The 15,030-nt window shown below is 35.0% G+C and overlaps 1 protein-coding gene across 1 annotated transcript; it reads right to left on the reverse strand.

Moving 5' to 3' along the window:
* Positions 1-2,578: 2,578 nt before the first annotated feature.
* LOC110628580 (probable inactive receptor kinase At5g67200) lies at positions 2,579-8,978 on the reverse strand. Its single transcript, XM_021775325.2, has 2 exons — positions 7,420-8,978; positions 2,579-3,791 (listed from the first exon to the last, which is right to left on the reverse strand). Exons 1-2 carry the CDS (start codon positions 8,840-8,842, stop codon positions 3,235-3,237), a joined length of 1,980 nt encoding a protein of 659 aa, XP_021631017.1. The 5' UTR covers positions 8,843-8,978; the 3' UTR covers positions 2,579-3,234.
* Between the last annotated feature and the right edge of the window lie 6,052 nt (positions 8,979-15,030).

Below are 15,030 nucleotides of genomic sequence, written 5' to 3' on the forward strand. Positions count from 1 at the left end.
CCCTTGGTGCTTTTCTTTCAAAAAAACTCATTTTCTTTCCACTTAACACATTAAAACATACTAAAACACTTTAAAAAAACATATCTAGTACCCTTCTAGAGAGTTCCGACATCTGAGATTCTACCGGACTGTAGAATTCCGATGCCGGACTCTAGCCGGGTATTATACTAAAAGGCCACCAAGATTCTCCAGTCGTTAGGATGAAGCTGGACAACTGAAAGTTTATGAAACTGGAGGACCTCCACGAAGAAGGGGTCTAAAGGGAAGCGAAGACTCGCCTTCAGCTGCTCCTCGAAGACGATGATAGTGTCGTCGGCGGGGATCAAGCCGTTAGCACGAACGCGGGGAGAAGGAGTAAAATTTTGGAAAGAATCCCAAGGAATGTGATAAGTATCATACAAATAATCCACGTCGCTATTCGAGAAGACGGGCGGATATCACTAAGAGAGTCACCTTCGTTCTCGGAAGCCTCGCTCAATGGAACAATGGGGGGCTGGCGCTCGATGGGGCCATCAGAGGAGGAACTGAAAATAGAGACCCTGCTAGGGGAGGAAGAGGTGTTTCTATCCATATTAAAAAAGGACAACAAAGTTACTGAGATAGGTAAAGACTTTAACAGAAATGAGAAGGGAGTCGTAAAGTGAATTCCTCTAAAAAAAATTTCGCAGAAGAACACAAAAATGATGCTTGGAGAAGACGATGGACCGTTATAAAGATGGTTTTGACGGCGGATGTTAAATGCAGCACGATAAACATTACAAAAGTCATCAAAAGGATCGGTATACGAAATAATGAGAGTAGCAAGAAATCAATCTTGAGGGGTCACGTGTCCCAGACCTTGACAAAAGATGTCCTTTTCAAATCTGAAGAAATGAACACTATTGGAAGGACCTCTGATGTTACATAACATTCGCCTAAAATAAGCTATGAGTTGTCACCAAAGAACAAGACGACGTGGTAAAGGTTTGATAAGTGAAAAACATGGTCCCGCTTGAGAAAAGGGAGACTCAGACACCTTAACACCCGGTTTATCATCAAGACTCGCCCTGCCCCTAATAGGACGAGTCTTGGAATAGAGTTATCGTTATCAGGCACAGTCCAACATATTTCTATTTTGCCTGTGATCGCAAGATTACCTACCTATTAACTGGCGATGTCCCTTATCAAGCAACCAGCCACATCATTGTCGAATTATCAGGAAATGATATATTTATCTCCACCTTCTTATAGTATAAAATGAAAACGATCACAGAAGTCAAGGTATGCTATCTCTAATACTACTCAAGCTCTGAGTCACCTATTGTATTTTCTCTATTCTTCAAGATACTGACTTGAGCGTCAGAATGGCTGCCGTGGACAACCACCACCACCTTATTAGACCTAAATAACTATAATTTATTATATTAATGAGTGTGATAATTTTAATCTCTTTATTTTCCATAAATATATTCATTTTATATAAAACACAGTGGCACAATCTTCATTCTATATACTTTTTTCCACAACTCTCTCTTTATTTCTAAACGACTCGTGTTTTGAGATTTTTTTTATTATTATTTTCTTAGTATCTAAAATGGAATGCATGGTTGTAAAATTCTCGATAGCCACCTCAACCCTCTTGATTGAAATTGGACAATGAGTCATCCAAATATTGAGATTCTTTAATTCAAATTTAAGCATATTCTAGAGAAACATTTTATTTTTCTTCAATGGTGTACATATTTAAGTATAGTTGTTGTGAAACTATTCGAATTATTGCAAAGTAGTGTTTGCCTAATATAATAGATACACTAAGTTTTACTGCTTAAGAAAATTATATACTTAAAGATATTGTGATAAATTAGATGATTCTCCTCCACCATCACCACTGCTACCGCCATCCACAACTATTGAAACTTAATAAATTTTATTTTCCTCATAATGTAATTCCTTGAATGAAATTTATTGAATATTAATAATACAAGATAATAAGTAATAAAACTTTTAATTTTTTTATTTTCTATTTCGAAATCTGAATATGAAATTTAAAATTAAATTAAAAAAATGTTCTGTATCTCATAATATATAATGAATTCATACAAAAATAAATATTATTTTATAAAATAATTTCATACAACTAAATAACCTTATATTATTTTACATAATAATAATGTAATAAATTTTAATATCCGTGTGAGCAAGTTATTAGTTCACCTATACAATAAGACCCTGCATCCACTATCCATTGGCTTTGTTCTCGAATGCATTCCATATGAAAAAACAAATCAAATCTCACATGCATCTATTAAGCAAAAAGGTTCAATATTCTCGTTATGGTAATTTGGAGGGATCAGAGATAAAGAGGGGGAGGGGAAAAGGGAGAACTGATTATACTTTGGTCTAATTAATAATACAGTTGTGAATTTAGTTGATCTTTCTACTTCGTAGGTGAAAAGAATAAAGAGGGTAGAGAGAGAACCGTGAAAAGGGAACTACGATATTCTTCTCACTTGTTTGGATTAATCTAGACACAGAAAAGGACTTCTTTTCCGTTTTCCTGGTCTAGAAAATTTTTACCTTGCAACTTTTGAGATGGGGATGAAACAAATGATTAATTTTTATTCGGAGACAGACCTGAAGCACATGCATCAAGTCCACTACCAGGTCTTAACACAAAGTCCAAGCAACAAACGGACAGCAATCTGCTTGCTGGACACAAACGAATAGTACAAAGGGTACAGAGGGCCAATCTGCTGCATCTTTTATCATCTTCCTCCCATCACACTCTTTTTCACCACTATCTACAACACCAACTTAACGTTCTGGTGCAAAGGATGAACCTCATGTTACTAATACTAATGCAGAAGTGCTCGTGTCTGCTTTCAAGAATGAAAATTTCATGCACAAAAAAGGGCGTTGATTCCTTAACCATCAAAGTTCCACTTGGCAAGCAGTATCAAATACGGTGTGGCCAAGGAAGAAGCATGCTTCAAAATTATAATAATCAACAGAAAAAGAATAGTAGAATCTTTACTAAATCATGATTTTTTATCTGCCACACCAGCATGACTAGTGGCATTCATGTAGCTTCCTTGCGTCCATCAGATAATATAAATTTTAGATCACAGCCAGAGTGGTTCACTGATAAATTTTCTTCTTCCCCATTGTTTGGATTGCCTGAGCTTGTGGTTTCTTCTATTCATCCAATCCTGTAAGTGTAGAGAAAAACAATATATCTATATATAATAATAATAACTAAGAATATCCAGGAGGTGCATTATCCTCAACCATGGCGCTTTCCTTTATTTCATGTATCATCTTCAATACTTGCCACATTGCCGGTCTTTGTTCTGGAGATGTCAAGCTACAAACACTAGCAACTTCTGTAAGCATTCCTAGTTGATCGTCTTCCGCACCATCATATTCCCTCACTTTTCTGACCCAATCCAACATGTCAGTGGGTGCAAGGAATGGATGGTGTGATGGATGTTTACCAGTTAAAAGCTCTAGCAATAGGACACCAAATGCATACACATCAGATATGGCAGTGGCTTGACGGCTAGAATTGCGGGTCTCAGGTGCTTTACATGCTGTAGAATCAGGATCTTCAGTAGATGTGTCTGCAAGGGCAGCAAGGCAATAGTCTGTGATGCAGGCCTCAAAATCAGCTCCAAGGAGAACGTTGGAAGATTTCAGGTTGCCATGAATTAACTTTGATTCTTGATGGATATAGGCAAGACCCTGGGCTACATCTTCTGCAATCTTTAAGCATGATGTCCAGTGAAGAGGCTTTGCTCTTGTTGATCTTGAACCTGTCCGCATTTTTGTTAGTTATGAGCAACATAATGTAAGCACTGCCTATGGCAGTTGCATATGCATCAGATTCAGGTTCAAAGAGGAATCTTGAAAACATATTCTACAACAGAGCCAGAATATAATCCTGCTTCTTGTCAAACTTTTAACATAGAAACAAATGCCAGCAGTATTCGCAACTAGGTAAACATTCTCAAGATAACTTTCAAAATGGCAGAAGATTGGATAGGCAACCTAAAGTAAACATCAAAAGGCAACCACAGAGATGTAAATCTTTAATTTATCAGGATGACTCCAATACATTGGTCAATAATTGAATGAATTATAGAAATCATCCCTAGCATAGCAATATTACTGCCAACAACGACCCAATAGTTATATTGTTGGGATAATTACAAAAAATTACCCTGTGATTTAATGTATTTTTAAGTAGAATCCTGTACTTTAATTCATAACAAAAAGGATGTGCACTTTCACGCTGTTAGCAAAATGAAATTTTTTTCTTTAAACACCACTAAATATTACTGATAATTTACAATTTACTCCCTAATATTTAGTAAAAGCTACATTTTAGTCTCTGCACTTTTAAATTTAGTCTTTTAAGATTTTGGATTAGTAAAATAATTTCTTAATTTAAACTTTATATTTTTAATTAAAATTTAATTCCTATATTTTCATAAATTAGTCTCTAAATATTGTAATTAATAATAAATCATTATATTTACAAATTAATTTCTCTGTTTATTAAATTTTAATATCTTATATATGAAAAATAACAAAAAAAATTAAATAAAAAATTTGATATCCCTTTTTCGTCCTAAATAAAATCATTGAGAAAGGAAAATTAGACGAAAAATAATTCTTTGGCCATGAATTTAGATACATATTATACTAAGATTTTTTATTTAATTTTTATTTTATTAATTTATTTCTAAATTTAAGATATTAAATTTAATAAACATGTGAGATTAATTTGTAAACAAACATAAGCACTTATTTGTAAATAATTATAATATTTAGAGATCAATTTGTAAGAATATAGGGATGAGTTATAACTAAAGGGAATATTTTATTATAAAACAACACTTTATAACTAAATTTATAAATATATGAACTAAATTATATATTTTATAAAACTTTAAGGATTAAAATGTAATTTACCCTATTTAAAAAATTTTTTAATTAAATTTTTAAATGACACATTAGAATTTATTACCGGTGTTAGAGAGAAACCCTTACATAGTGTTTGGTTCACTTCTATGATTAGAATTATGTGAAATTCAATTAAATTCTAGATAAAATTCATTTGAAATGAATTTCACTATTTGGTTTGGTTTCATATAAAATACAGAATTCAATTGAATTCCATATAATTTCTGTTTGGTTTAATTTCAGAATTGAAATTTATTTGTTCTCAATTCCTAAATTACCTTAAAGGGATAATATATATATATATATTATTGGAAAAATCTTATTTACAATAAATGTATAATAATTAACCACCAGCACTACTGCTTCTACTACTACTCCTAATAATAATAAATAATGTAAACCCTCTAACAATATATTGATAAAATCAAAATAAATAATATGAGAGTCGTATTTGTGTGTACTCTAGTGTTCCATTCAACCAATTCAAGAAAGTGAAAGTTAAAGATAGATGGCCGAAGCATCTATTACTTTTATTTAATATTTATAAATAATATAAAATTTTAAAAAAGTATAATTATTTATTAAAATAATTTTTAATCATTTATTTTGTAATCATTAATATTTTTAATGATTTATTAATTTTCAGTTATTTATTTAATTAACTAGTAAAATAAATGATAATTGAGACGTTTTGTTAGAAGCATTTTAGTCTACAAAACATTGTTATGTAAGTTTCGAGGAATTCATTTCAAATTCCATCAAAATATGAAGGAATTAATTTTAGTTATAACCAATTCCATAGAATTCAATTCTAGGAATTGAATTCTAATTTTTCTTTAAACCAAACACACAAAATATGGAATTCAATTGAATTCCACAAATTTTAGGAATTGGAATTGAACGAAATATAGTGTTACTTTGCTAATGGAATGAAATCACATAACTCTTTTTACCACAAATTAAATTACAGGACCTTACTTGAAAAATAAGGTCAAATCATAAAGTAGTATTTTTTGTAATTATCCCTATATTGTTTGAGAAAACTTTATGAAGCCAAAGTTCATAAATCCAGCATATGCAACATTAGAAGAGTAAATCAAACCATGCAACTCAAATAGCATTCAAATTAATCTTTAGTGTTTGTCAAGGTGCATTTACTCAGATCAACTTCAATAGACAAATTATGAAACCACATATACCACAACAGAGAGGTAAAGAAACACCAAGATTTTGCATGTCATGCACATATGGATGACAATTAACTAGTTAATCCAAAAGTAGTGGAGCTAGTATTTTAATATTGTCTTCAAAGTGCCAACAATCAGAATGTCGATATTTTGATAACTTGATACCATATAGATATCAAGTTTTCAGGTTATAGTAAGTATATCTTGAAGTTAATTCACCAGTTGGAGGTTTGAATAGCAGATCATGAGAGTAGCTGATAGGACTGCGTGGCTAGTCCAAGGATCTAAATAATTTGTCCCCCATTCCCCACAACTAGCATTGAGGTCCCTGGCAAACTTATCACGCTTATGTCATTTTAACCATTAAACTAAAAGCAGTCTTCATTATCCAATGAGTAATTAGCCTCATCCTGAAATTACAAACCTATTTTTTATCTTTTAAAAAAGAAAAAATCAACCACTGTTTGAAGGAAATTCAGATTCAGATTACAAATCTGGATCTACAGGCTTTTTGTTTGGGATAAAGCCAACCAATGCAAGGAAGTCTTAATTTACATTAAAAAATAATGCAGCAAGTAAATGTAAAAACGACTCTGGAACAAAGAAGAAAAAAAGTGTAGCGGCCCCTATCTTTCAAATTCAAGATTTATCCATAGCATGCTTCAGAATTCTCTTAAACAAGACCTATAATACTACGACAAACAATGTTAATTTCACCAGTCACAGTCAACACCTTGATTATTGTCCTTGATTTTTTTTTCCTTTTTCCTAATAGCGGTTCATCTTGAAAATAACACCGTGATTGTCGGCAGTTAACAGAATGTGTTAAAAGTCCAAACTCAGTCTAAAACAGTGTTACAGGATTCCACAATTATTACGATTATGAAAAAGGGCACCAGATATCCACACAAAACACACCTACACACCAGCCAAAAAAACAACAATCAGAGATGTGGCATGCCAAGTGGGTCATACTGGGTAATTCTCTAGGTCCATAATGTGTGGTCATGTATCGAGTACAATAAAGGATACAGTTTCAAACTCCGATCAACCAACTTTATTTGAACTGGTAAGCATATTCCTTCAAATGTATTGCACCCAATGTAAATATTGAGCCATTCGTATATATAATAAAACCACTTGAAAGTAGCAATTCTAACTGCATATTTTAATTGTTCACCATAGAGTGGATAATTTTGCAATAACTTAAGCAGAGAAAACACACCAAAAAAAGAAAGAAAGAAAGAAAGAAACACAGCGAAAGGAATTCTAGAAATCCAAAATATACCGTGAATGAGATTGAAGAGGCTGCCATTGGGTTGATAATCATATATAACAAGCCTCTCTCCCTTGGCCTGGAAGTATGCCATGATTGGCACCAATTTTGGATGGCGAAGACCACTCAAAGCTTCCATAAGCCCTTCGAAGGCATCGCTACTCGTACTGGCACTCTTACTGGCATCAAGCCTCTTCACCGTCACTATCAGCTGATTATCTAGCACAGCCTTATAGGTAGTCCCCATAGTTCCTCTCCCCAGCAACTCCGCTGATGCTCTCATTAGCTGCTCCAATGTGTACATCTGTCTCTTCTCACCACAAAACACCAAACCACCACTCTTCTCCAATCTTCTCACTTTCTGTACTTCGATTTCTTGCGTTTTCGAAGTTACTGTAACTTCACCAGATTCTCTTGTAGCTTTGGCGTCTTCTATCGAGTTCGTATGAATCGAATTCGCAGTTGCAGATGTTGCTGCCGCCGGCTGTTTTTCCTTCACATTTACTTGTTTGTTCTGTTTCTTGACCAAAGAAAAAAAGATGCACAGAAGAGACACGATCAATACCGAGACACCAGCCGCGAAACCAAGAATAGCAGTAGTTCTCCTGTGCTTATGTGAAGACGACGGAGACAAAACTGCTAAACCAGCTCCGCCTTCCGCCTGTGCGCTCTGGCCTAGCGGTGCTGCTGGCGAGGTGGCACTGGAAGATAATGGCGGATCAAAAAATGGAGACCGCACCCTAGTACATGCCTTGTTGATAATCTCACCACAGAGATCCGGGTTTAGAGAAAACGATGACGTATCAAACTTGGAAAGGGTAGGCGTGACAGGAATTGGCCCCGTGAGATTATTCCCGGATACATTGAAAGAAACGAGAAAAGACTGGTTAAAAGGCGGCAGCGAACCGTAAAATCGGTTCCATTCTAGACGAAGCAAGCTAAGCCGGTCGAGAGCAGACAACTGAACCGGAATGTTGCCGGTGAAATTATTATAAGAAAGATCAAGAACAGTGAGCCTATGAAGCAACAAAATAGACGGCGGGAAAGATCCAGAGAAGGAGTTGTGGCTCAAAAAGAGAGATTTCAAGTTAACGAGAGGAGAGAGGTCGGGAACAGGACCGGAGAGAGAGTTATTCTGCAGGCTAAGGACTCGGAGCTGGTCGAGGCGGGAGAGAGTGTACGGCGCGAATGTGCCACGAAGAGAGAAACCTTGGAGGACGAAGCGGACGACGCGGCCTTGGGCGCACTTGACGCCTTGCCATTGGCAGTAGTCGAAGCGCTCATTGATGAGATAGAGAAGCTTGTTGTCCAAGTCGGCCTTGGACTTGAAAGAAAGAAGAGAAACGGCATCGGATGGGAGGAGGTAGCTTGTGGTCTGAGAAAACGACGGAGGAGCCGCACCGGCGAAGATGAGGAAGAGAAGGAACAGAAGCATTGCAATGGAGTGAGGAGGGAAACGGAGAAAGTGGCGGTGGTGTTATGGAGTGCGGAGCAGCTGGCTTTGTAGTTTTTAGTGGGAACTGAGTAGGTCACGTGCGGTACGAGTGGGGCAGTGAATGACTTTCGGCTTCCCCAAGCTATGCTCTGTTGCAAATGGCAGGCTGCGAGAAATTGCTTGAATGCATGCATTCGTGTGTACTCACATCCAATGGATAGAAAATTAACAGCTCATTTGATTCGCACAAAGAAATTTATCGGTGTTAAAATTGAAATCTGGATCGAAAATAGAATGGTAAATTTTTATTTACCTTAAGCTCATTATAATAAAAATAAAAATAAAAATAAAAATTTAATATTTTTGGTCACCTGATCAAGACACGTGTGTCAAAGTCTATTAATTACAAGTTAGAAGACTTATCAATATCGATTAGACTCTCAATATACATGATGGACGGAGATATCAAACTTAATATTAACCCCTCAAACTTTGATATTCACATCAAATAAACTCGATATACACAGAGATATCAGACTTGTACTAATACCTCAAATTTTGAGATTCACATCAAAATAAAATTTTAAATACATATATTATGACTATCATGATATAATGTATATATTAGAAATGATATGATCTAAGCTAATTGAATATTAATAAATTAACTCTCTTTATTAATAACAAAATTTTCATATATAATGAAAAAAAAAATTATTTTATTGATCTTTTAAAAAAAATAAACTCTAAAATCTTAATCTCTCAAAACATATTATCCAACTCTATTATTATTTTCATTAAACACCCCAAATATTATTTTTAAAATCCTAAAAAATTACTCTTCACGTATCTGCCTCCTAATTACTCTAAACCTCACCTTCATCATATTTTAAATAATATTTTAATATAAAAATAAAATATCATTATCTAAATATAATAAAATAAAAAAGTGTTAAAATTAAATTTACCATTTTTATATTTTTAAATGACGTAAATTATAATTTAATTTTTATAATTTAGTAAAATATAAAAAATTGTTTATATATTTTAAATAATCAGAAGATTTAGAGACAATTTATATCGATATATAGGTTTATTTATGAATAAATGTTATATTTAAATATCAATTTATAAAATATAAAAGTTCATTTATGAGTAAGTATAATATTATATTATAGTTTATAAAAAAAAATTAGACATATTAAATAATTGTAATATTTAATAATCAATTTATAATAATATAAGACTTTATTACTCAATGAGTATCATAATTAAAAATATAGCTACTATTTGTAAATAATTAGGTTTTATGGATCAATGAGTAATAATATTAGAATAAATTGTGAAAAATAAAAAAAAAATTAAAGGATGAAACTATGGATTTCACTGAAACTTAAGAATTTAGTTGTTTAAAATTGATAACATTGTAAAAAGCATTTTATGATCGTAAATGAATGGATTAATTTATAGATTTATTCAAATGGTAAAAATTTAATAAACGGAACAAAACTGTAGATTTCACGAAATTATATTTATTAAATTTCAGTTTATCCTTTTTATGGTGAATAAAAACTTTAACCATAAATTATATATATATATATATTAGTAAAAGAAATCATTAATATAATATGTAAAAATAGAAGGTAAATTATTTGAGAAGGCCAATGGTGATTTCCCTTTATAAACACCAATCAAGAAAAATCATGCTACTTTCATGTCATAATAACAACTATTATTTTAGAAAATTTTTTTATATTAACTCTCATTATGATAATTTCAAGATATATTAATTTAATTTTTTATATATATTCTTATGGTTTTTAACTCATTTAATGATAATATACGAAAGAAAATATGATGATCTAAAGAGTATTTTAGATAAATTATTATGCTACACGAGAGTCACCTAAAATAGATCATGAGCTATCATCACAGAATAAATTTACGTAGCAAGAATCTAATAAGTGAGTAATACGGTTTCACTCGAGAAAAGAAAGATTCGGACACCTTAATATCCGGTTCATCATCAAGACTCGCTCTCTCTTAAATAGGTCGAGTCTCGGTACAAAATTACCGTTATCAGGTATAGTCTCACGTATCCCCATTACGCCTGTAATCGCGAGATCACTAATCTATCAGTTGATGATATCCCTTATCAAGCAGCCGACTACATCATTACCGAATTATCAGGAAAAGCCATATTTACCTCCACTTTCTTATAATACAAAAAGAAAAGGATCACAGAGACAAAAATATACAATTCTCTCACACAACTATTCTCAAGTTCTAAGCAATTCGCCTTATTTTTTGGTATACTAACTTAAGTATTGGAGTGATTGCCATGAGCACCCACCACCTCATGTTCTCTTTCTTGTAGGTCTAGCCAATCATAGCACAGCTCTGCTTTCTAGCCGCATCATTTGGTTCTGTTGCTAGGAATATTCATTGGATCCTTTTTGTTCATTTGGATTAAAGTCAGTCTCTTGTTTTTGAAAAATAAATCTCTCTTCTCTATCTTTTGAAATGGTCGATGTCATACATATCATTGCAGGAGAACCTAATAAGGGCAAAGAGAAAAATAAGCGCGTAGCAGAAGTTGTCCTGTTAATTGAACAGGAGCCATGGGCCAAGCAGGAGGTAAAGTTCGGTCCTGCAGACAAAGTGATTGGATTCTTTCAAAATGACCTGCTGGTCGTCAAGATCCTCCTAAATAGGTACGAAGTAAGGAGAGTATTGGTGATTACAGATAGTTCTATTAACCTTCTCATCTTAAATGTTTTAAAAAGTTAGACTTAGATAAAAATAGTATTGTCAAAGTTTTCTATTCGTTAGTAGGATTAGGAGATAAGGTTGTGGCAGCACTGGACACCATCAACCTCTCCCTAGTGCTGGGTGACCAAAAATATAGGGGAGAATTATATGCAGAGTTTGCGGTGGTAGATATCCCATTTACGTATAATTTGATACTCGACCGTCCAGCTCTAAACTACCACGGTATTGTTATTAATATGGATGTTATGTGTCTTAACTTACCAGCTCCAGGGGGATAGCCGTGGTTCGAGACAACCCGGGGTTGGCCAAAGAATGTTATGGACACCTTGAAAAAATTCTCAGAAAAGTAACAATATCCATCGATCTACTAAAAAAGTTGGAATCTCACATAAAGTTAGAGCCAGTAGGCTTGGTAGAAGAGGTCCAGCTAGGTAAGAAACAAAAGCTACAGTTTGGTACTACATTAACCGGTAAAATAAAGACTCATTTAATAGAGTTGTTAAAGTACTGAGTAACCACTTTCACTTGGTCTCCAAAAGATGTAATAGGGGTAGACCCGACTCTCATCACTCATAAGTTGTCTGTTGACAAAGCCATCAAATCGGTCCAATAAAAGAAAAAAAGATTTGCACCGGAGAGGCAACAAGTGATCAAAGAAAAGGTTGACAAGCTATTAAGTGTAGAATTAATAAAGGAAGTCCAGTATCCCACATGACTTGCCAATATGGTCCTGGTGAAAAAGGCTAACGGTTAATGGAAATTGTGCATTGATTTTACTAACCTGAATAAAGCATATCCAAAAGATCATTACCTATTACTATCTATCGACAGGTTAGTAAACTCGACATCGAGTCACACAGTGGTTTTCTTTCTTGATGCCGTTTCAGGTTACCACCAAATCATGATGGACGCCGAGGACACAGAGAAGACTACGTTCATAACAAATGAAAGAGTTTTCTGCTACAAGGTGATGTCCTTTGGGTTAAAAAATACAGGGGCGACTTACCAAAGGCTGGTGTTAGGCATTTTTAAATACATAATGGGATCAATAGTCGAAGTATACGTAGATGACATAGTGGTAAAGAGCCGATCCTTGGAAGACCATCCAGAAGATATCCAGAAAGTCTTTGACATACTGGACAAGGTGGGCATGAAACTAAACCTTAAAAGGTGCACCTTCGAGGTAAAAGCTGAGAAGTTTCTAGGGTATATAATCTTAGAAAGAGGCATAGAAGCAAACTCTGAGAAGATTAGTGCCATCCAAAACATGGAAGCTCACAAAACTATTGATGAAGTACAGAGGTTGAATGGGCGAGTCACAACCTTAGGTCAGTTCATATCGTGCTCGGCCAGAAGATGTCTCCCATTCTTCAAGGCCTTAAAAGGCAAAGGTAAGATCGTGTGAGGTGAAGAATGTGTAGAGGCATTTGAAAGTCTGAAAACCTTTCTATCATCTCCTCCACTGCTAAGCTCGCCTGTCGAAGGTGAGATTTTATTTCTATACTTGTCTGTGATGCAAAAAACAGTTTGCTCGGTATTCGTTTATGAGAACGATGGGGAACAAAGCCCAATATATTATGCCGGCCAAGTCTTGAAGGGGGCAGAGCTGAACTATCCTCCTCTCGAAAAGTTGGCATTTGCAGTCTTAATGTCAGCCACAAGACTATGTCCGTACTTTGAGTCACACATTATAGAAGTCAAACAAATTATCCTCTGCGAAAGGTTCTACATAGGCTGGAGCTATCAGGGCGGCTATACACCTAGGTGGTAAAATTTTTAGCCTTCGATATTAGGTACGTTCCAAGATAGGCCATAAAAACCCAGTTAGTTGCCGATTTTATCGCAGAAATGACTCTGCTATTAGAGCCTTAGAAACCCCCTAAATTAACCATGGAGGAGTGAAAGGTTTGGGCAGATAGAGCTTGTGGGGCCAGGGATTCTGGAATCGGAATACTGTTATAGTTTCAAACTAGTATAAAGCTTCAATATGCAGCAAAACTCGCCTTTAACGCTACTAAAAATGTAGCCGAGTACGAGACTATAATAATGGCCCTAAGAATTATCAATGAACTATACAAAAATCTACTAATTTTAGTGACTCACATTTAATTATTAATTAGTGTCAGGGATAATTTAAAGTTCAAGAATCGAACCTTGTCAAATACGAGGAAAAGGTTTGGTCTTTAATGGAGAGGATCAAAGATGGGTAAGGTAACCGTGAGCTTTGCCAAGTGGCCAGAGGTGACAACGAAGAGGCGGATTTACTAGCCAAAATGGCGGCGGCGGGTGAACAGCACCTGACTCAAATGTTTCAGTTTAAGAAATTGCACAATCTAGCAACAGACGTGGAGGAATCTTTTCTCATAGAGGAGGGAGAATTGTGCCCGTATACAAGTTCTTGAAGCAAGATGATCTGCCAGCCGATGAATTATCGGCCAAATAGGCAATAAGAAAATCCTCTAAATATACACTAATTGATGGCTGGTTATATAGGAGGTCCTCAACTCAGTGATGGCTGCATTGTGTTATAGAGGAGGAAGGCCAGGAAATCCTAAAGGACATTCATGAGGGTGATCGCGGGAGCTATGAAGGAGCTCAAATGATCGCCCAGAAAGTATTCAGACAAGGGTATTATTGGCTAATGATAATGTAAGATGCAATGCAGCTTATCCAGAAGTGTCAAAGATGTTAAGTACACGTGAACATCCTAAGGACCCCGGGAGAGATGCAAGCAACAATTGGAAGCCCTTGGCCTTTCTTTCAGTGGGGAATAAACATCCTTCACCCGTTCTCCAAGGCAATCGGGTTGAGTAAGTTCATAATCGTGGTAGTGGATCATTTCAGCAAGTGGGCAGAGGTTGAGGCAGTACAGTCCATCACTATTCAATAAGTGATCTCCTTTGTCAGTAAAAACATCTTAACCTGATTTAGAATCCCAAAGGTAGTGATCACCGATAACGGAACACAGTTTGTGAGTTTCGAGTTCAAAGATTTCTATAGGAAGTGGGAGATTGACTTAAGGTTCAGTTCGGCCTATCACCCGCAGACCAATGAAATGACTAAAGTTACAAACATGACTATCTTACAAGGGCTAAAGAAAATACTCGACAAGGCCAAGGGCAACTGGCCCAAGAAGTTGCCTCACATACTCTGGGCATACAGGATAATCCCGAAGACAACCACAGAAGAAACACCATTTTCTCTTGTATACGGAATCGAGGCAGTCATCCCCGTAGAAATCCAAGTAAGCAGGTTCAGGACACAACATCCTTAGATTTTAGGAAATCCTGAAGAAATGCAATTCAATTTGAATCAAACTAAATTTCTACAAGAAAAGGCCACATGTTCAATAGTAAAGTTAGGTTGCGAGCTTTCAATATGGACAACCTAGTCCTTAAAAGAAAAAATGTAACAAG

The sequence above is a fragment of the Manihot esculenta genome, chromosome 12 (genome assembly GCF_001659605.2).
Source record: "Manihot esculenta cultivar AM560-2 chromosome 12, M.esculenta_v8, whole genome shotgun sequence".
In the NCBI taxonomy this organism is placed as follows: Eukaryota; Viridiplantae; Streptophyta; class Magnoliopsida; order Malpighiales; family Euphorbiaceae; genus Manihot; species Manihot esculenta.

Excerpts from the sequence above, each read along its gene's own strand:
- LOC110628580 (XM_021775325.2), bottom strand. The coding sequence starts at position 8,842 with ATGCTTCTGTTCCTTCTCTTCCTCATCTTCGCCGGTGCGGCTCCTCCG. Across the intron at positions 3,792-7,419 it reads CCTCTTCAATCTCATTCACG|GTTCAAGATCAACAAGAGCA; the intron begins GTATATTTTGGA and ends AAATGCGGACAG.